Below are 23,442 nucleotides of genomic sequence, written 5' to 3' on the forward strand. Positions count from 1 at the left end.
CTATTCACACCCCTCTAACAACAACCGATTATAACCATCGTTCAGATCCGCTGAGCTTCCAATGCCCATAATGTATATATGCTATATGAGAATCAGTTGGACCACTTTTATGAAGTGGAATGATGATTGCTTTAGACCATTCCTTCGGGAAAATACTTGAATCAAAAAGTCTATTAAACACAACATTCAAAAAAGGAAGAATAAAGTGGCTCGTAGATTTAAAAAATTCACCCAAAATGTCATCTGGACCGGCTGATTTACCATTTCTGAGTTTTCGTATGGCTATTTCTATCTCGTTATTTGTGATCGGAGCATTTAAAATATCACAATAAAGTAATAAAGGCAAATTGGTAAAAATGTCAACAAGTGCAACAGTGCCGCACGTGAAACACAAAGCGATGTGTTCACAGACCTACTCCTCGTATTTTTATCGTATCTTAGGTTTGAAAAAGAACTATTTTGTAGAATGAAAGCCAGGAATACCATTTTTATGTCATCAAAATGTTGTAATGTTAGTAATAATTTAACGAAATCTAGAACCATTTTGTTACATTTCATGACTTTTATCTCGAAAAAATCTAAACGTGTGATTTGTCGTAAAAAAACAAACTTGAGCCTAGTAACAGGGCAGAAGCTGCAACTGCTAATGATTTCTGCAATATTTCTATGCAATATAACAACTACAGTTTCTTGCTCTCTCCCTACAGCATGTTCAAACACACAATATATTTAGTTTGTCGACAAAACCTGTATATATAAATATAAATATGTATTTGGTGATAATTTAATTGGAGTCCAGACTGACAGTCAGTTGTCAGTGATACAAATGCATGGTACACATACACAGGCTGTGATAGCAAGGTGAATACTGGACAGTTAAACATGCTGTAGGGAGTAGAACAAGCACGCAGTTGTAAAATTGAACAGAAATATTGCCAAAATTATCAAAGTTAATACAGCTACTACCTATGGATAGTGTCTGACACTATCATTAATGCTCTGCTACTGCAGTGTCACTGTCACTGCATACCTGAACAGTGACAGAGATAGCTCAGACTCTGATGTACATGGTAGTTGAAGAAGAGTTTGGGTCAAATGACGCTCATGACGGTGAAACATACTTGTACACAAGATCAGGCCAGAGAGCAACACATGGAAGAACACATAGAAATTTTTGAATTCTGGCATATGAGAATAATGAAACATTAAAGAAATATATTATGGGGTCACAATGCTTGATTTTCTAAATTTTCACATTCTTGTTATAAAATGGTACAGAAGTAAAACTTTGAACAGTCAAGACTAAAACAAAAAAATATGTGACCAAATGGCATTGTTTATTTTTAAACCAAATTTGCTATTGTTACACCCAACATTTCAGAGATTAAAACATTTATTTGATGGAATATTCTAACCTTCCAGTATTGTCAATTTTGAGTTAATCCATATATGTCTTGTACTTTCACTGTGCAATAGGGCAATTAGCCAGAATTCACAATTTGCCTACTCTCTCATGATTGTCATTTTGTGTGCTCTTCAGCAAGAGCAATTGACCTGGCCAGAGTTGGATTAACTCAAGTTGGCTTTTAGACCAATAAATCTAAAAAATTCACAGATGCATTTAAAGAATTTGCCTTTGGAATATGACTATACAAAGTGCTAATACAGGTAGTGTTGAACATCTGTGAGCAGCACGGCGCAATACGTGTTTATTTTTTCTGCGCTCACATCCTTTATAAATATGCGGGCCTGTGATAGTTGGGGGTGACTTGAAAAATTTTGACCATATGGAGGGGGGCATTTGAAAATTTTTAGGGTACTTAGGGGGGTCTGAAAATAATAAGATTTCAATCGAGATTCCTCCAGCCCCCCCCCCCCATCGTTATTTGTGAATGCAGCCTTAGTATTTTTATTTCAGCTAATTACATATTTGTGTACTTAATGACCTTTAGAATTAATCCGCGGTGAATATTGTTCATTATGTTGATCATAACACTTTGATCAGATACCTGCAGACCTTTTCGCACAGCCGGCCGGCTGGCTGTGATATTTTTCAGCGGTACTTGTGGCGTATATCGAACGAGCTGACCCTTGACCCGAGCGCGTTCGATACACGCCACAAGTACCATGCGCAAAAAAGAAAAAGATTTTGATTTTTCAAATAAACGTTTATTACTAAAATTAATCTCCTGTACAAAAAAGTACATATCAAAACAATTCAAATTTTGAGACGAAAAGCAGAAATGAAATCAGACAAATGTGTAATGGCAAATGATGTTCAATTACTAAAAATACTAAGCAAAGTTAAACTATAAAAAATCAGCAAAAACTGTAAAATGGTTATGATACTGATGCTGGAGCGAGACGGAGAGAACTGGTGAAAAGGCAAACAGGTAGCTATATCACTTGCAACAAGGGGAAAGAAACCAATTAAATCCGAAAAAAACACAATTTTGTTATTGACAGAAGGCAAGATGTGAGGTGCATGAAAATCTCCACTGAATAGGAGAAAGCAAAACAAACTTCCGAAACAAGAAAAAGAAAAAGGTTCCTGGCGATAGAAAAAGGACACCACCTTCATTCATGGCAAACGTTCTTCTCGATAAAATTTGCAACATGGGACGTTCATGGTGCCAAAGTCACATCGTCAGTGTCGCCGCGCTCAAAGTGACCCATCCGTACAATGACTGTTTTAACATTGCCTTTATCACATTTCCAGTCGAAGAAACTGCACAGAACGCTAACGATAGGTTTTTCTAGGTACATTGTGTACAAGTCGGTACCACGATTGGTGTTTCCTACACTGAACTTGATCCTGAGTGGGAACAGTGGACGTCGTATTGGGTTAAATTGTTGCAAACTCATCAAAGGAGAACGTTTGCAATGTATGCAGTTGGCATTACTACCATTTGCAGTCATATCACAGGGGACTCGTGCTTGTTGTTTATTTGTGTATGTTTGTTTGTGTGTATGTGTTTGTGTTCGTTTATTTGTTATTTTTAATAAAATAACAGCGAAAAGCTGTTTTGTTAATGTTTGTCAATAAAGAGCAGTTTATTTATTTATTTGTTTGTTTGTTTATATATTTGTTTGTTTGTTTGTTTGTTTGTTGATACGTATTTCCGATGGTTAGGGTTAGGGTTAGGGTTAGGCTTAGGGTTAGGGTTAGGGTTAGACTTATTCACTCCCTCTATATATTGAGACAATATAGAGGGAGTGAATAAGTCTAACCCTAACCCTAACCCTAACCCTAAGCCTAACCCTAACCCTAACTTAAGCCTAAGCCTAACCCTAACCATCGGAAATACGTATCAACAAACAAACAAACAAACAAACAAACAAATAAATAAACTGCTCTTTATTGACAAATATTAACAAAACAGCTTTTCGCTGTCATTTTATTAAAAATAACAAATAAACAAACACAAACACCTACACACAAACAAACAGACACAAATAAACAACAAGCACGAGTCCCCTGTGGTAATATATAGAGCGCGAAGCTATTGCGGTGAACTGCAATAAAACTGCTTACACTAATTAGTTTCAGCTGTAGTTGTGGCCACTTTGGTGTTGAACAAGGCTACTTGATAAAGACCAAAAAGTCTGCTTGTACAAAGGCAAAACTAGCTCTGTCTGAGGCTCGAGTTGTAAATGAGAGTTTACGATTGGCACCCTGTGTTCAAGATTAAGATACAATGTAACATTACCATGCACTGGTCCATGTACAAATCTTTTTTATTTCAACTTCCCCAGACAAACTGTCTGCATGGGACATACAATGTTGTCGACTTTGCCAGCTGGCTACAGCTGAAACTAATTAGTGTGAGCAGTTTTATTGCAGTTCACTGCAGTGGCTTCGCGCTCTATTACTGAAAATGGTAGTATTTTCTATAGCCAGAAACGTTTTTCTTTCACCTAGCACGTTGTAATTCCAAGATATTTTGAAATCCAAAATCCACTGTAATACTATTCACATACAGTATGTATATTATTTGTTTGACTAATTGCAAAGATTATCCCGCCCGTCCATTCAAATAATGATACAAGGAATCTTTGTCTGTCTTTTCAGTCTTTTGTATGTTCTGCGCTGCAAGAGTGTATGACGGATGCTCAGATTGTTAGTAAACCATACATACATATACGTAGAAATAAAGAAATTAAGCAGTTCCCAACTTTCGTTAACTCGTTACCGGCGTCATTAATCTCGACCTCGTCTTTGTTTTGGTAAAATTGCTTCTGCAGTGACGTCCAGCAGAAGCTCTAAAAATTGGTTAATTAATAGAGAAGGTACAGCGACAGTGACGGTTAAAAAGTTGAAAACCGTATGCCGTGTCAATGCCACACGTATGCATTGCGATTGTATCTATACTTCATTACAATAACAATAACTACGGTTGTAACGTAGAGCAGCTACAGAAACGATTCGCGAGGGCAATTCTGTTCTGTTAATCCATTCTAAAACACTTATACACACTCACAATATAACGTGATAATGGGAGAGGTGACAGAGGAGAAAAATGCCTAAACGTTAATTTACGCGAACTATCATACGCTTCCGCTCATGCTCGTGTTACGATATGCAAATTTTTAAGAGCATTTGCCGAAGGATATTCTATTATTTAGCAGGGTTGTTTGCAAGCGTACCCGCTGCATATAGAACCTTTATCGACTGTTAAAGAACCATTTGCACCGTTTTGCTCTTATCATAGACCAGCATTTGGTTTTATTTAATCAGTCTGCTGTCCAACTGTCAACAACAGCGTCCCTCAGGACCACATCTATTGGCGGTTCGCTGGATTTGGCATTTGCAGATACCTGCAGACACAGTCGCTTGTGATTCTATATACATCGCCGCCGCCGTGTAGTAGGCATTAGAACAATAGGCATACCGCCCACATCACAGGGTACTCAGGAAACAAACAAACAAATAAACAAACAAACAAATAAACAAACAAATAATTGACAAACATACAAACAAACATACAATTACATAATAAATAATATATAATAATATAGTATAATAATATATATATATATATATATATATATATATATATATATATATATGATTCATATATATATCATGTATGTGCGTGTAAGTGTGAGAGACAACAGCGTATTGAAAACAGATTGAAATGATTGACAGAACAGCTCATGCAACATATCAACATGCGACGGTACTGCCGTCGCATGTCTGTCTGTCTGTCTGTCTGTCTATGCGCTCGATATCTCACAAACGGCTCATCCGATCTGATCAGATAATACATAGATTCAGTTTGCAAATGGCAAGAACTGATTAGTTTGTGGTGGGTGTGGCTTGCTTACTTTTTGCATAATTAATGATTTTAGAAAAAACGGCTATACATTGAAAATGACAGCACACAATTTGATGAGACTTGCTACAAATATTGATCACATCAAGATACATCAGCAGTATGAAAGATAGTTGCTTATTTGCATATTTAATGAACTTTCCTAATTAGGAATTTATATCTGATTTGACTCGATCAAAATTGACCAAACTTGGTATGTATATTGAAGATCCTATGATTAAATATTAGTGAAAGTCATTGAGCATTTTAACTTCAGCCAATTCCTAATTTGCATATTTATTGAACTTTGGTAATTAGGGATATATAGCTGAATTAACTTGATTGCAGTTGCTGAAACTTGCTATGTACATCAAAGATATTGTGATGTAAAATTATTGAAAGTTAAAAGACATTTTTACTTCAGCCAATTCCTAATTTGCATATTAAATGAATTTTCCTAATTAGGGATAAATATTTGAATGGACTTGATCGAAATTGATGAAACTTTCTATGTACATTAAAGACACCATAATACAATATTATTAAAAGTCATTTAGCATTTTCTCTTCAGCCAATCCTAATTTGCATATTCAATGAACTTTCCTAATTAGTGATATATACCTCATGAATTAACTTGACCAAAGTTGATGAAACTTGTCATGTACATTGAATATACTATGATACAACATTATTGAAAGTCATGAAGCAGTTTGTAGCGCCATAAATCCTATGATAAGTTTTTAAATTGATTCAATTTTTCTGTAGAGTTTTTGCCTTTCTTGTCATTTGTAAATGCATCAATTGTCGTTCGGATTTGTTAGTCTAAGGCCATTTGAGTTCATCCAAATGTGGCTGGTTAAATGGTACCCACTGATGAAGACGATCATGAGAGAGTATGCAATTTTCGAATTCTTAGCGACATTTTGCCAAAAAGTGAAAAACTCATGAGTGCGGTGATTTATACCCAACATATTATTTTTTTTAATATTTCAAGACATAACCTAGTCCATACTTACGGAAGTTTTACAAAATTGACAATACTGGAAGATGCAAATATTCCATCGAATAAAACTGTGTCTCTCTGAAATTTCAGATAAGGCAAATTGGTAAACATGTGTCAACAAGTGCAATAACGCCGCACGTGAGACACAAAGCGATGTGATGACAGATCTACTCTTCGTATTTTTATCGTATCTTAGGTTTATAGTAGAATGAAAGCCAGGAAACCATAATCAACAGTTATATCTATTTTCCTGTGAATCTTATACAATTGGAACATCATAATTTTTAAATGCTCACTGGTAGATTATAGGGAGCGTTCACTTATTATGGCCGGGGGGTGGGCCGGCAAATTCTTCCTGTGCATCAGTCAAAATAAGTGAACCCCCCTACCCATTGTACCAAAAAATTGATGACCCCCCCTTTCAAGATGACAAAAATTTCATGACCTCCCCCCCATTGCTTGAGTAAATTTAGCTGTACACACAAACACCTCAGGGGTATGGAGCGATAGAATCCCCCCAAAAGAGCTTAGATTTTTTCAAATAACCTTCCTTACAAACTCAAAAGGTGTTAAGGCCAAAAAAAAAAAAGAAATGTTTCTGGTCAGGCCTTTCTTTAAAAAATGGTGCGGCGACGCGGCTTTTTTTTTTTTTTTTTTTTATCCTCCTCCTCAAGGGAGGGAGCAGGGTCAGTTAAAGCGCCAAAGCTTAGCGGCTAATTTGCATAATCATTTGCATATCATTAATTTATATTTGCATATGGATGTAAGCTTGCACATGCATCCACACATACATGTACACTCACAACAAAATGCAATGGTAACACACAAGTGTGCAGTTTGAACATCATGGAAACTCTTTATTACACTTAAATAAATCATCACAGTATTGTAATTACAATTGCAATTAAAACAGAAGATTCAGATTGAAACTTTGAGAGCAAGAAATGGTTCGTCTGATTGGAGTTTCATTAATACATATATTGCTAATAAATTGTCAAAACTTGCCAACAAAGAGCAATTCAAATGCAATTGAGTTTTATATCATTTTGAACGACAAACACCGCGAATAATTTTTCATCACGGGGATAGATTTCAACCAGCGCCCCCCCCCCCCCCCCCCCCCCCCCCCCCCCCCCCCCCCCCGCATAACTTCTACTTCCACTGAACATCGTCGTTCGATTCTTGATTTTAAAATACCACCAAGATGATCACAAGACATGAACTAAGTACAACTAGAATCCCTCGAAAATCAGGTGTAAAATCTTTCAGAGAACGTGTCAGAGTGGAACCAAACGCGACGCCAGGATCAATGTCAACACCTTAAAAACCTGTCGACCAACATGGCCGCCGCCATATTGAAAGTTATGCAATGTGAACTCGATCCCGATCGTGATCGTACTCAGACAAAACTCATCGTTGTACAATCATAATCAACCTCACCAGTCAACTCTTGTTTCTTTTGCGGTCCATTTCGTTGATCAAAGCATGGGAATGTGATCAAAGGCCCTGCTAGTGCTACACCGCCTACCTCTGTGAACACTTGTCCGCGATGTATACTGTCTTTGTTGGTCGTAATAGTCGTTCTGGAATGAAAATTTGTGAACAACCCAGCCGATTCTTCTATTGTTTTAACGTTCCTCTCAACACTTCCGGACAACTTATCTGATGCATACCATACTTCACACCTTCCACTCTTTCACCAGGTTAAAAGTTGCAGTGAGCGCTTATGTGTAGATAATGCATGCATCAGCTGGTAGCTACGCAGAGCGTGTGAACTAAAGGATGGCGGGAATATTTTAAAGCGTAGCGGGGAGAATCAAGGCGTAGCGGGGGGGGGGGGGGGGAGAGGCGAAAGCGTAGCGGGACCGCTATGGCCTGGGGATAACACTGAGTTTTGTAGTTTTATCAATATAGTAACATTTAAACTGTTCATGCAGTCACTGATCATGTGCCCCAAAGAATTTTCTTTCTCTTCAGCCGTTTTGGTTTGGTGTTTTATAGTAATCAGTATGTAGTTGCCACTGCCGCCGGCCTCAAACCAGGAAAAAAAGGGTGACGCGCTGTTGTTCAAGTGACGCGCGCGCTGACCAGAAACATTTCATTTTTTTTTTTTGGCCTAATGCTCAGATTTCCCATTCTGACTTGCTATAATTTTGAAATTTCCCCTAAAAGGGGTTGGACAGAAATTACTGGTGGATCGCAATATTTTTGCGCAAGCGTGTGTGTACATATTTTGATATTTGGATTTAATTAAAAATCAGCTGTTGATAATGTTGATTCACTATACATGGTATACATATATTTTCTCATACATGAGTGAGGAATCTATGTAATACTTATATCTATGCATTTATAGATATTTGATAATTTACATAAATGTACTTGAATGAAATAGGATTGTTTCAACTGGCATGTGGACAAAAAGTTTGACTTTAGAATTTCACCAAAAATGTTCATCCACAATAATACATGGGAGTCTATGATAAAATTGTGAATGATTTTTTTTAAATGGAAAACTTGCTATACTTGTGCACATACAGATGTTGAATAATAATTGCACCTTGGTACACCGAGGAACTCCTACTACACAGGAAAAATCTACGGCGTCTAGAAATGAAATGGCGAAATACACAGCTTGAGATAGATCGACAAATTTTCATCTCCGTGCGATCTGAATACTTTCGTCGCTGTGATGACGTGAAATCCAGGTACCATCGACGTCGTATCCAAGAGGCGGACTCTAGGAAACTATTTAGAATAGTTGGCGAACTTTCAAACGCGAATGCAAGTAACACTAATGCATTGCCAAACAACATACCTCTCACGGACTTGCCATCCGAATTTCTCATCTACTTCGAATCCAAGGTAGCGAAGCTCCGAAACGGACTTTTAGTTCAACAGGTCGACTCTCATGATATCCTACCACCCCATGTATTCAGACTTCCATCCGGTTACAGCCGATCAGGTACAGACAGTCATAAAACGATCCTCCACGAAGTCTTGTGACCTTGATGTCTTACCATCGGACATTATCAAGAAATCTGTCAACACCCTCACACCTTTCTTAGTTGACTTTTTTAATTGCTCGCTCCGGACAGGCATTGTCCCAACTCACTTCAAATCCGCCATTATTCGGCCACTCCTGAAAAAACCGGACCTGGACAAAAACATGCTGAAGAGCTATAGACCGGTGTCTAATCTTACATTTCTTTCAAAAGTTCTTGAAAGAATTGTTGCACAGCAACTACATAGCCATCTTACCAGGTTGGATTTGTTCTCAAAGCGCCAAAGTGCATACCGTCCTAACCACAGCACCGAAACAGCTCTATTGCGGGTCCATAATGACATCATGCGTGCCCTAAACGATAAAATGGACGTCATTCTCATCATGTTGGATTTGTCGGCTGCGTTCGATACGATCGATCATGACATTATATCAAGATTTGGCATAACTGGCACCGTGCTGTCCTGGTTCCGATCATATCTGTCAGATCGCAATCAGTGTGTCAAAGTCGGCAATGTAACATCGTCCAGTTCGACAATGAAGTATGGTGTGCCACAGGGATCGGTACTCGGGCCAATCCTTTTCACACTATATACATCACCTTTAGAGGATATCATCGAAGGCCATGGTCTGGATTGTATGATGTACGCAGACGACACCCAAGTCTATGTTATTTGTAGGCAACCGGATGACGTACTCGCCTCTCTTCAGGAATGTATCGACGATGTACGTAGCTGGATGAAGTCAAATTTACTCATTCTGAACGATGACAAAACTGAAGTGGTCCATTTCTCGTCACGCTTGAAATCTGATGCGACGGGACTATCTAGCCTAAGGATCGGCGACACTGATGTCATCCCTTCAAACTCTGTACGTAATCTTGGCACGATTCTAAATAGAAATGGTGCTATGTCTGATCATATAAACCACGTTTGTAGAAATGGCTACTACTCATTATATAGAATTGGCAAGATCCGTAACCTTCTCGATCAGGACACTACCGAGACATTGATCCACGCATTTGTAACATCTCAGTTAGATTATTGTAATAGTCTCTTGTATGGAATTAACAAAGATCAGCTCCACCGTTTGCAATCTCTTCAAAATGCCGCAGCACGTTTAGTCAGCCGTTCCCGCAAATTTGATCATATTACACCTGTACTAGTTGATTTACATTGGTTGCCTGTTGAAGCACGTATTAAGTTCAAGATTATGTTAATTACTTTTAAATTGATCAGAGGCTTTGCACCTTGTATTTGACAGAGCTGATAGAGCAATATGTTCCTTCCAGAGATCTCCGTTCTGCAGACAAGTTACGTCTGATTCCACCTCGCGGAAAATTCAGTAAAGCTTACGGCCAGAGAGCCTTTCAGTGTGTGCGCCATCGTTGTGGAATATGTTGCCTGTAGAGATTCGTACTGCAAGAAATGTGAGTCTTTTAAACGCGGTTTGAAAACTATCTTTTTAATCTGTATTATCAGTGATTTGTTAATGCTTTGCGGTACATTTCTTCACCGCAGGTCTGCTCGTGTGGTGCGTTTATCCCTGACACTTGTATTTTGTAAAATTGCATATTCTTTGTGTGTTCTGTACAGCGCACTGTGACGTATGTGTAGTGCGTTTTTCAAGAATTTTAATAATAATAATAATAATAATAATAATAATAATAATTAACATAATTGTACTTTATTAGAATATGATGGTTAAAGGTGCATATTATGTGTACAAGAAATCTGAATATGGAATTCCACTGAAAATGTTCATCCATTATACGTGGAAGTCTATGAGGAAAGTATGAATAATTTTTTTCCAATACAAAAATAGGTAAACCCATGTATTTATGTACTCTCGATTATTGATATCAATGTACTTGATTAGATTAGGGTGGTAACAAATGGATGTGTTCGCCAGAAATTGGATTTTGAAATTATACCAAAATGTAGATTCACTGTACATGGGAGTCTATGAGGAAAATATGAATAATTTTTTTCCAATACAAAACTATCAAAATCTGTGTATTTATAGACATTTGATAATTCATTTTAAAGTACTTAGTTAGCCTAGGATGGTTAAAGGTTGATATGTGTGCAAGAAATTAGATTTTGGAATTTCATCAAAATGCTGATTCACTATACACTGGAGTCTATGAGAAAACTAAGAATATTTTTTTTACAATGCTAAACTAAATTAATTTGTGCTTTTATAGGTGTTTGATAATTGATACAAATGTACTTGATTCATATATGGTATTTAAAAGGTCAGATATGGACAACAATTGTGATATTGGAATTTCACCTAAAAGTATTATTTAACTTTTCATTGTACTAGTAGTCTCAGTACAGGTAACTGTTAAATAATGACAAAACTTGCTATATCTCTAATATGTAAGTAATAGGAATTTTTCATTGCCCTCAGTGCAGTGAGCTTGATTTAAAATAAGACAAGCCTCAGAGTTGTCAAGTCAAGATGTTCATGTGACAGATAATAATACTTTTGTTCAGATTTACAGGTGAATAACTTCAGAGAATGAAATCATGCAGCAAATCATTTTTATCTCCCAGAATATTTCTGAACACCGAAACTGCTTTTTGAAGGGATGGATACTTATGAAAATTAAGTGACCCCCCTCTGAGCTGTTTGAAAAATACATGCCCCCCCCCCTTTGCAGTTTTCAAATTTGAGGTGACCCCCCCCCCTGGATTTTGCCGGCCCACCCCCGGCCTTAATAACTGAACGCTCCCTTACTTCATGGTCATGGTTTATGATCATTTCCAATGAACTTCGTGGTGCATGATGATTCAAGTTTGCGAACTAAATCAACCCTTCTGAACGTTTAGGTCAGTCCAACCACAGTCACTCAACGCTATCGTAACACGCTGATTGAGCATTACCGCGATCACATCCTAGACAGCCTTGCAACTGAGGCCGTTCAAGTTCACCACATAAAAGGCACAGCAGGCAGTGTCGCTTGACATTCAAACAGCGCCACCAGTGGCAAAAACTACATCGAATTGCAAACTTTTTTGACTCGTGCATATGAGACACTCGCTCGTTGTACCTTCGATATCTACGTTGATAGTATCAAAGCGAACCAGATATAGACATGCATGCTGTATTTTTATTTTATAAATTTGTTTGTCTTTCACGCATGGTGTTCTCGTAAGGCAGGGACCAATGTTTATCACATAAACTTAAAAGATACGCAGGTCCGAATTTTTTTATCAGTCTGAGATTTAATCTGTATATACGCTGTGGCTCGATGGTAATCGGCTGATAAGGATATGCGCTACATTTCCGCCAATTTTACTCATTCTAAACTTTTGACCAAGGATAATTTCATAAATGGAAGACTTTTGACTACCTTTTCATTTTTCTAGCACAACTACAAAAGCATTTTTGACCTATTATTTAGAAAATGTATAAACTTTACCATTATTCTAAAAATGCTGAATTCTAGCCCCATTCTGGTTAAATGTTAACTTGAAGAGACTGTGGTTTTGTCATTGGTACATTTGTACTCAATTTGGGAGTGATTGCATACTTCCATCCAATTTAAAATCTCGGAATTGATGTGCATTTAACTACAATTAAACAGTGATTTTGAAGAAAAGGGCTTGAACAATTTTAAAGTTGATAAATCATAAAAATAGACCTATGATGAACCTGAACTTTAGTGCAAAGAATAATTTACAAAAGGATACATGCTTAAAATTGAATAGCAAAGCTTGTGGTAGTATATACTAAAGAAGCGACGTAAAGATTTCGTTGTTTTATCTTCCGTTCGTAGGCCTATATCCAGTCTACGTCTGTACCCGGGGCTGCAGAATGGGCTGCAGTAAGTTGGGCCGCAGAGGGTGTGTTATGACGTCACTTATGCGCCTGCGCACGACTCGTATGCAGTCATGTTGCAATAGCCGTGGCGTCAACAAAGTGAACGAAGAGTGTAGTGTGTATTTCGCTAAATTTGACCGAAATCTGGACTTTTCTGTTACAGAAGACAACAGTTTGCGGCATGGCGTAGAACAGACAAAGGAATTATGCAGTCTGTCTTATTGTGCGGTCGAATATTTGCCCGCGCTTTGGTTGGATACATACCGTACGATGCTGCCGGTGTATTACAATACGACTCCGGTAGAGAGGATGGCAGGGACAACCGTTTGATGCATCTAGTGACCGCTTCGTGCGGCTTCTCAAAAGACTTATCAAATGCTGTGCTCAAAAAGGGCATATTTGGAGACGATGCGTGTTTTGTTGCAAGGTATAAATATGTTGACGTCTTAGGTAAGTTCGCTTGGAGCGTTTTTGTGACCATATTCCCTGAGCATCGAGCTGGTCATCGTTGTTGTGATGCGCAGGATGTGTGCCACTTTCACTTCCTAGCACAACTCTCACTTGCTTGACCTGTGTTCTGCCGACGATCACCAGCTCCGCGCTTAACATAATTCCATTACTTTCTTGATTGTATACGTAGCCTTCTTAACTAATAGTACTCGAGCCAGATCGCCGTAATTGTTCGCGGTCACAGGTCGTATTCGGTACGATTTTACGGGTTATAAACAAAGAACTTGATGGCGGTATCGATAGGCACTGATGCAACACCTCGTACATGTTTATTATTTTGGCCTCCCTACAGCACTCCTAGCAATTGTGACAATAATGCATTTGCTAGTTCTTCGCCAACAAAGCTCTGGTAATAGCCAGTGTCAATTCGGCTGTATTAATTTCTATGTATACCCATACCGATAACATGTTGATGCATCTGAAATGAGGCAACACAGGTCCACCACAGGTGTACAGACATGTAAACAAAACTGTTTGTCTAACAATGGCGGAAATCATCCAGCTGACGCCCTCCCCCTCCCACCTGTTCTGGGACTGTACTCTTGGTCGTCTTCAGACAGTGACTACCTCCATGATCGAAGCCTACCACCATGGTATTAACTGTTAGGGATTTTAATTCTGTTGTAATGAAATTCACAAATATACAGTGTACTGTTTTGCCAGCTTTTCATCCGTAATACTAAGAGTGACACACAAACAATCTTCAGTTCCTATGTATTAGTACTTCATCTGTATAGTAAGAATGCTACACACGGATCAAGTTCAATATAACTGTACCGACACTGGTAGTACCATCTTCCATCAGTCATGGCAATATTTATAGTAGTTACCAAATAATACCGGAACCCAACAAATACGTGTAGGGAAGTTCTGTCAGGATATACATATAGCTCCCACTTTGAATCTCTTGCAGTGTGAACTGTACAAACCATAACAGAATTGATACCTAACTCGGATACGACATATGCCCCAGAAAAGACAAACCATATGGAAAACTGGGTGGTCATGAAAAGTTGTCAGAATTTTTGACAGGGTTAATGCTTTCCTGCTTTCTTGTCCCCCAGTATTGATTGTATGTGTAATGTATCCAGAACTGAGTAAGTACATGTAGGGCAATGAGAGGTGCACTGGTTTATTTGATACTTTGTGTCAGCTGTGATGTGCTTGGGCTATACATATACCAAGCAAGACAGTGTAAATATCAAAGGGTAATTAGGATATTTGATTGTCCTCAAGTAGGGTCAGATGTCTCGTCTGTCATACCCAAAATGCAGTGTTACATTATTCATGACAGAGTTGCTGAGGGATTGTGTTTCATGCCTTGATGTACAGACAGAGTAAGCTGCAGGCATTGACAGGTCAACATGAAATCAGACTGTTGCCGCCAATGCTGTGACCCAACAGTGATGCTCAGGAGTTGATTTCCGTATGGCTCAGAAAACATCACTTGTAACTTTTGGTTGACGGATACTGTGGGCCATGGAAACAAAAAAAACCATACCATATTGGTTTTCACTGCTCCATAGACCTACGCCTCTTTGTGGGTAGCGCCAAGCTGTTGCTGCACTAGTTTTCAACGATGAGAATTCTCATCTTTTGGAAAAAGGTGAAGTGCTGTACCTGCATTGCAACAGGCTGCATACTCATGATGTAGGAAAAAAAATTGTGTCCTTTGTATAAGGACCAGCAGTTGTAACTTTTGATGATTTTCTCATTGCTTTCGCCAATTTATGTCAATTGCCACTTAGTTGGTCAACGCAGCATCTACATATGTAAAATGCATTAATTTATACATATATTTCAATTCACTAGAATGAATTCATCAACAATAATGATGCAATTTACTCATATACTATTTTATATACATGTAGGATGAGCTGACAAGTTCCACTTTGTGTATCTCAATACTCTGTACAGATAGTGGAACAAGATGTTTGACAAAAATAGTGAAAAACTCATCAAAAGTTACAGCTACTGACCTTTTACTGTAATTAAGTATTGCTTTGGTCAAGTAGTGAGTTAGTATGATAATAAACTATGCTGTGGCATTGTAAGTGTGTCGTTTTTGTGATACACTATTGGCTTTGTTGGCTGAACCATAATCCAGTTTTGTTTTGGATTTGTTTGTACTTAAACTTTTTTCCTGGGATCCAATTCAGTGTTCTAATGGTGTGAGTTCTGGTCTATTAGTATTTGTACTGAGAGTGAGTGGTAGGGCAGAGTACCCCAGTAAATGGTTGAATGTTAGCTTGGTCACAGGCAAACTCGACCCCATTTTTCAAGCTGCACAATAGGAAACACATTAATTCTCTGGCATGAATCGTTGAAATTAATATTTTTAAAAAAACTTTCTGAAACATGTCCAAAAGGATAGCATATCTTTTCATACAATGTACATGACAGGAATGTATGCGAGTTCACAAACACATGAGTAATTTTTTGCATCAGTCTTGCATGTGACACTTTTTTCAGATCAAAAAGTAATAGACAATGTAACTGACATGTTAACCTTTCACCTGTAACTTCAGGTGCATTTGAGACAAATAGCTTTAGAGACATCTCTCACTCCAGGGTCTGTTACATCTGCAAGAGAGTTGCATTCTGGGGAACCTGGCTGGGCTGCAGCTGACATGCATGTCATGTACCTATGGTTGTTATTTTGTTGTATCAAAACACTGTTGCTTTGCTTTCTCTGATTATTAAGAGGGAATAGTTGTTTCTGGTATAATTGTAACCTATATGCAGAATGTAGAGAGTGTGTAACACAATGTTGAATAACCAGTGTACTCTGTCCCGAGTACTGTACATGTACGTTTGGTAACATTGAAGTGTACAAACACAATTTGTGTAATTGACATGTACCTGTGCTGAAGTTTGTTTGTTTGAGGTCATGGTTGTGTTTTGTTATACCGACAGTAGATTGACTTCATGATCAGTATGGCCAAATTATAACTATTGATTAATCAGGAATTTGCTATGGCATATTGACAACGTCACAAGTACTAGTATGACATGTACATGTAGAAGTCGGTTGGCATTGGAGCAGTGTGTACATGTTTACCTTGGACGGTATGGTCAATTCATAGACCCTCAAGGGTCTATGGTCAATTCAAGGTTTTCCAAACTATTCTTTTATTTGTTTGCACTCATATCTGTCCAATCTTACAAGGTACACAGAGCATGTATTTTCATGACAAATCACCATGAGTTAAGGTAGAACGCGCCTCGGGGATGGATATTCTGAATCTCAAACGTTTTTAATTCTTTTCTGATCTACCACTTGTGGGCATTCATTTCGAAGCCAAGAAAAACTTTCACCATCTTAGTTTTTTTAAAATCGAAAATTTTATTTTTCTCCATAGAGTTAACACAGGAATGGCGGCCATTTTGAATTTCAAATTTTGGTAATCGTTGGGTAAATTGCTTCTGTAGTTCCAAAATTTGCATGGTGACTCCCGATTTTTATTGTTGATTTTGAAAGTGAATGATTGAAAGATTACATGTATACAGCGATAGAATACAAATATGTTCGTATTCCCCATTTTAACTTAGCAGTTAATCTTTGATGAACAATTATATCTCTATATGAATCAGTCCGGGTTATGTCCATATAGAGGATAGTAGGGAAGAGCCAATGGCGTACCGTATATGTAATGAAATTAAGGCAATAACCAATCACGTACTGTATATGTAACATGGGTCAAAGGTTACGTTGGTTCACTTTGTTCAGATCGCGATATGACCTGACAGATCCACCGATCGAGTGAGACTGTTGGCTACCCGGAAGTATCTTAGCTCCAGTCGATTGGCGACGTTCTACCGTGTTAAAAATTGTAAGATTTCTTCAGGAATAGTTTTCTGAGTTTCTTTACCCTTGACCATGTTCGACAAAGAGTTATTGGACGTTTTTCGTTCTCTTTTCCAGCTTTTGGTTAACTTCTCGGCGATTGATCCGGCGCGCGTTTTTCTGAGCGAAGGGTCAATCGTACCGGGAAATGCATGGTGATCGAAAAAATCGTGCTCCATCGTGCTCCGATGACCGACTAAAACAGTTGACCCATCTTTGAAAAGCTTGAAACATTCTCTATACTGCAGATGGCAAGGTTAAATTGAAATTCGACCAAAAATAGGCGATATTTGGCGACAAATAAACTTACTGTAGATTTACAAGGGTCAAATGCTGATTTCTAGGAGCCGTACCCGGCCAGGAAATTCATCCAAATAAGTAATTTTCAATGTACTAACCACTTGTGTCGGTCACCATCTCGACCGTACTAAACATTGTGCGTAACGTCTACATCTAAAAACTACCCAGTGCTAAAAATAAAGGGCGAAATCAAGCCGAAAACTTCGAAACTCGTTGCAATGTACGAGCCCAGGTTTGCATGGTTAATTATTCGTGACGTTGGCGGCGGCAGGTTCGCTGATTGGTCAATCGTAATATCCTCTCTATGGACATAACCCGGACTGTGAATGCCAGAGTTTGATTGAAGGCATTTGCCAGCTCAGTGTATTTACTTTCTTTTGTTGAAGTTAGGCTGTCCTTGTGTTCATTGTGTTTCTGAAAGTTTGAGATCTCAACCATTGAAGTAGCATGTTTACCCATGTTACATTTTACCCATTGGACTTCATTTCATGTCTATCCGTGTCTATGGAACTAATCGCTCCATTGAAACATGTTTTACCAAAATGGTGGAGAGCAGCGTTACATTATTACAGTACATGTATATTCTCGGGATAATATTTTTACCACAGTAGAATAATTACGGTATAATATTTCTATGCCAGCAGACATCTCAACAATTTTCGTTGAAATTGTTGATAAAAATAGAAAATTGAAATAACCAACATGTACACTTATGAAGTCTGATATTTCTGATTGTCTGTTTCCTTAGTATGGCAGTAATAAGATAACATCAAAGACTGCCGACGTGTTTTCTCATTTTACCTGTCAATCCAGGTGAGACAAAAACAGAACCCAGGCAAATGCCTTAGCTCAGATAGTAATGATGTAATGGATAAATTCACACAGTCTTGCACTTTCCAAGGGGTCAAACTACTTGCTGTAGTACATGCAGTGTTGTATACTGTGGTACTTGTAAGTTTTGAAGCTTTGTCAGCCATCATAAACAAGGAAATCACCTTAGTTACTGTACAATGCTTTGACTTCCCGTTCTTTCATCCCAGTCACTTTATAGTATTTGCTGACCTAGATGTAAATGTAGATCAAATGGTGACCTTAGTTGTTTTGGTAGGCTCAATAATATGAAGGTCAACCAACTCATCCTCCCTAGCCTTGAACTCTGCAGCCCACAAACAACTCAGGTGATTGACCCATAAGTACGGGTGTGTACATGTAGAAACTTGAGGTTGTAAAGACAAGTTTTTGTATTAATTTTCAATCATGCATTTGTCAAGCAGATAACATTGAAGGCAATCTGTCAAAGTAATGTACAAGGATTAATCTTTGCGGCCAAAGTATGTGAGAAATGGCTACATATAATTCAACACTATTATATTACATGCCTTTAGCTTGGAAAAACTTTCTCTTTTACTGCAACTTTCCACAGGAAACTTTAAACCAATCCCTTTTGAAATTGAGACAAATATCAGGGGTCACCGTGCCAAATTTTGTACAAGAGAAATAAATTACCTAACATATGCGAACTTTTGAAATTCAAAATGGCTCCCATCACTGTGTTAACTCTACAGGGTAATTTTCGATTTTCACAAAACTGAGATGGTGAAAATTTTAATTATTCCATGAGCTTTAGAATGAGCCCCCACAAGTGGTAGACCAAAAGAATTTTGTTACAGTTTTATAGTCCGAATATTTTCCCTGAGTCTTATTCTACCTGTAGCCTCTTCCCATCGTCAGGGACTTGTGATGTAGCATACAGGTACTTGTACAGTTTAGGTGCGAATCTGCTGTCCTATGCACTTATCTACATTTGTAGTTCAAACTACCGTACATGTACATGTAAATGCTTCCTCTATATCCCAGTGTATGGAAATAGGGATGAGAAAGTAGTTGTGTTTATGCTCTAACATCAGGTACTCAAGGAATGTTTTCCACAGCAAGAAAGCTGAAGTTACTAATTCCAAATCATTGGCTTTAATTAAAGGGCATTTAATTAGAGACCAACAGAGATGAAGACAGACAACTAGCGATAATTTGCATGCAGAGAGTGCAAAGCCTAATGTATACTACATGTAGCTTTAAATTAATCTGTATCATTAGAATACAGCACAGGAATAATAAAGAGTATCTTAGATAATTAAAAACATTCCTGACATTATTGAGTCACCACACCAACATTACAATGGGATTTTATCAAATTAGGGTGGTTGGTCGTGTGAATAAGGGTGGTAGGTCATGTGACATGAATGCGCAGCCAATTGGCTTTTCAAATGATGTAATGGCTGTAATTCATTAATTTTGAATAACATTTCATAAAACGGAAAAGGCCACAATGCATTATTATGGTATACCGGTACAAGGTTACAATTTACAGTTGTTTTTAAGTTTTATCTGGACAATGCAAGGAAAGGACTTGGTCTTAAAGTATCTTGATTACAATGGGATTGTGTACAGTAATTTAGCAGCCTGTCAAAGGCCAATTGTGCTGTTTTGGCCTTTATTCCATGTAATGAGTCTCAGAAAATTACTGTAGGAGCAATTCACTGGTGTAAATTTAGTTGGATGTTGATTCATATGCATGTTCGTCTACAGAAAATGGGATAAACAGACTGGGTAAACCCTGTTTGTACAATACATGTAGTAGGGTTACCAAAAGATGTACTTCAATTTATTGTCTTAGGGCATTTAATAAGCAATATGTTAATAAATCTGGAGCCCTACAGATTTATCCTGTGTATGTCACATTCCATGGTAGCGCCAGAGGAGCATCATCTCTACAACTGGTAGTGGCCGATTATCATGACCCTTACATGACCTTACAATACATCCTGTTGTTTGTACCTTTGTACGCAGACTAACAGCATGTGACCATATTGAGACGTCAGCTTGCGTTCATCACATTGAAAATGAGATACTAAACATGAATGATTTGTTTTGCATTGATGTCAGTCAGAGGGCTATTTATACATATAACCACACATGATTGCAATACCATTGTGCTGTATGTCAATATAGTTTTCAAAATATTTTTGAAAACAGGGTTCTCAAAAATTTTTGAAGTAGGCGGAAAATTCAGAAAAGTAGGCGGTTAGTGTGTGCAACCAGGTTCCCTGAGCGGGGGGGGGGGGGGGGGGTGGTGTGGTGTGGTGTTTAAGTATTTTTTTTAAATTGAAGACATTTCTGAGCAATTTCATGCATTCTTATACAGTGTATTAAAGGCTATTCCAACATACACACAGGGGAAGGGTTTCAGGGACGGGGTCCCCCGTCTCTGTGACCAAGAAATTTTTAAATTTTGAAGTCACTTTGGAGTATTTTTATGCACTCTTGTACAGTATTAAAGACCATTTCAGCAAAAAAGAATAATCATTACCATAGTCAATTACAACATGTTTTCAAGGGATAAAGTTTTTAAAAAACGTCAGAAAAATTAATTTGATCATTCGGGCCTGTCAACTGCATTCAGTTGACAAGGATAATAGCAAAATTTCACCAGACTGTAGTGTAGAATTATGTTTAGCTCATGACTTGAACAAACATTTTGAAATACATCATAGAATAGGGGTTTTCACAACCTAGAAAACAATCCGCTGGAATCCTGGCCACCCTGGCTGTACAAAGTTTTTGACTGATTTAAATAAACTTGATTGAAGATACAGTAAAATCAAACAGTTTATGCAATTCAATGAATTATAGGAACACGATTTTCAGTGATTTTATTCACAGTACTAATTTCACAATAAAACGAATCCGCGAGCTGATTATTGATTTTTTGGTGATGTTGAATATAATTGAAAAAGAGAGGTAAATTTCAGTGTTCATGTTTGATAAAACCTCAAACTAACGACACCGAACGCCAGCCTGTACTACACGGTGTGTGTACAAAGCACCGGCAGTCAATTGTAACACAGTACACACAACTCGATATCGGTCGACCTGAAATTTGACACTGTGATCGACGTAGCGTTTCAAAAGTACGAAAAGTGAGACAAAGTAATTTTTGTTTATTTAGATTTGATCTAAACCTCCCAAAACCAACAGACAAAGTCCTTCTCTTACGCAGAAAATCAAAGTTTTCAAGCGTCGACTTTCTCTTCCGCGATACACACAACCACGGCCCCTCCACAAAACGCGATGTCGATCGACTTGAATATTGGCATCGTGATTGACCATGGATGGATTGACTTGACGTTTCAAAGCACAGGCTCTTGAGTCAATGCAGGCGAACCGCTAGCCGCCACTGATACAATAAAAATCAAAAGGTGTGTAACAGCGGCAGCCATGCACGGAGCCCGAGTAAATTTCAACAGACGGTTTCGCCCTCTTTATCTCAAATACAACTTGCTTATTGGGGTCGATCGATGCTCCAGTTCATCAACTTCATGAAAATCACACCAATATCCAAAATCTCTCTGTTAAGTCCATGAAAAAGCTGTGTTTTCGGAGCAGTGTCAGCTAGGAAACGATGTTATCATACATGACCCACATTGACTGGGGTCAATGGTCATGACCCACAAGGGGAAGCTTGTGATTGGATGACGGTTTTACGAACGTAATTTCAAAATATCGGTTAACTTTCACTTGTCCGCACCACAAGCTTCGCTATGGCAGCGTATTCATACTGGTAAGTAAGATTTACAGTTTTCCTCATTAATGTTTCAGTTCTTATCTTACTTTGAATGAAATTTTCTTTAACATTCCTGACTTGTTGTCATACCTAACAGGGGGTTTGCACCTAGTGCAAGTCGGAGTGGAAGCATATATTGTACAGGCTACTGCCATAGTATTTTGTTTTCGTTTTGATCATGTGTAGTACAATGTGAAACAAGCGAAATTCGTGCAAGCTCTAAGAAACATTATTTTCTCTACGCGAGGACTACTTTAGTTCGTCGTACCCTCGAATTAAACTTGCCGATTCTCTTATAAGATAAAATTATTTACATGGTTTACAGAAATCTTTGTGACGGCGTCAGATATAATGTGGAATACTACATTTCGTTGTATCAGGAACTCATAGCAAGAACTTCTTGTACTGTTGCAATTACAAACAAACAATATTGTGCTGTTCCGATAACCCGACCTACTCTATTTTTTTTGTCTGCCGACCCTAATTTTTTTGGAGCTACGTAAACAAGGAACTAAAAGAAAACAAAGAAAAATCCGTAAAATCACACGTTCGATACTTGGCATTTGATTTTTGCTTGAAAGAGGGTGTCTTATGTTTTTCCTTTATATACCTATATGGTACATTGTGACCTGGAAATGTTATGGCCAGTGTTTGAGCGCCCTGAACCCTGAACATGCATATTTAAAAATAAAAATATTTTGTAAAAAGAAAAAAAAAATCCTGCCGACGTACCTACCTTATTTTTGAAAACCATGTTATCTGAACAGAACAGCACAATTTATTTTCTTTTTTTGTTGGCCTCAAAGATAATTGCCAATTTACAGTGATACTCTACGAGGTTGCTTGTCAAAATTCGCGGAAATCATTAGTAAATCTATAAAAAAATACTTTTAGTAATTATGACTACGTGTAAAAGTGTCATTCGACGTTACAAACTACTGCTCCACACGCACGCAACGTCTAGTTATCACATGACAACAGCGTGCGGAATTCACGCTAACCCGATGGTCG

At 38.0% G+C, this 23,442-nt stretch overlaps 1 protein-coding gene across 1 annotated transcript in view; it reads left to right on the forward strand.

Moving 5' to 3' along the window:
• Positions 1 to 13,219: 13,219 nt before the first annotated feature.
• The window catches only part of LOC139145625 (protein phosphatase PTC7 homolog), a 31,466-nt gene continuing 21,243 nt past the window's right edge, over positions 13,220 to 23,442 (forward strand). The window contains exon 1 of the mRNA XM_070716898.1: positions 13,220 to 13,603. Coding sequence (XP_070572999.1) covers positions 13,360 to 13,603 — 244 coding nt within the window. The 5' untranslated portion in view covers positions 13,220 to 13,359. The remainder of the gene's footprint in view (positions 13,604 to 23,442) is intronic.

This window comes from Ptychodera flava, chromosome 12, assembly GCF_041260155.1.
Source record: "Ptychodera flava strain L36383 chromosome 12, AS_Pfla_20210202, whole genome shotgun sequence".
NCBI lineage: Eukaryota > Metazoa > Hemichordata > Enteropneusta > Ptychoderidae > Ptychodera > Ptychodera flava.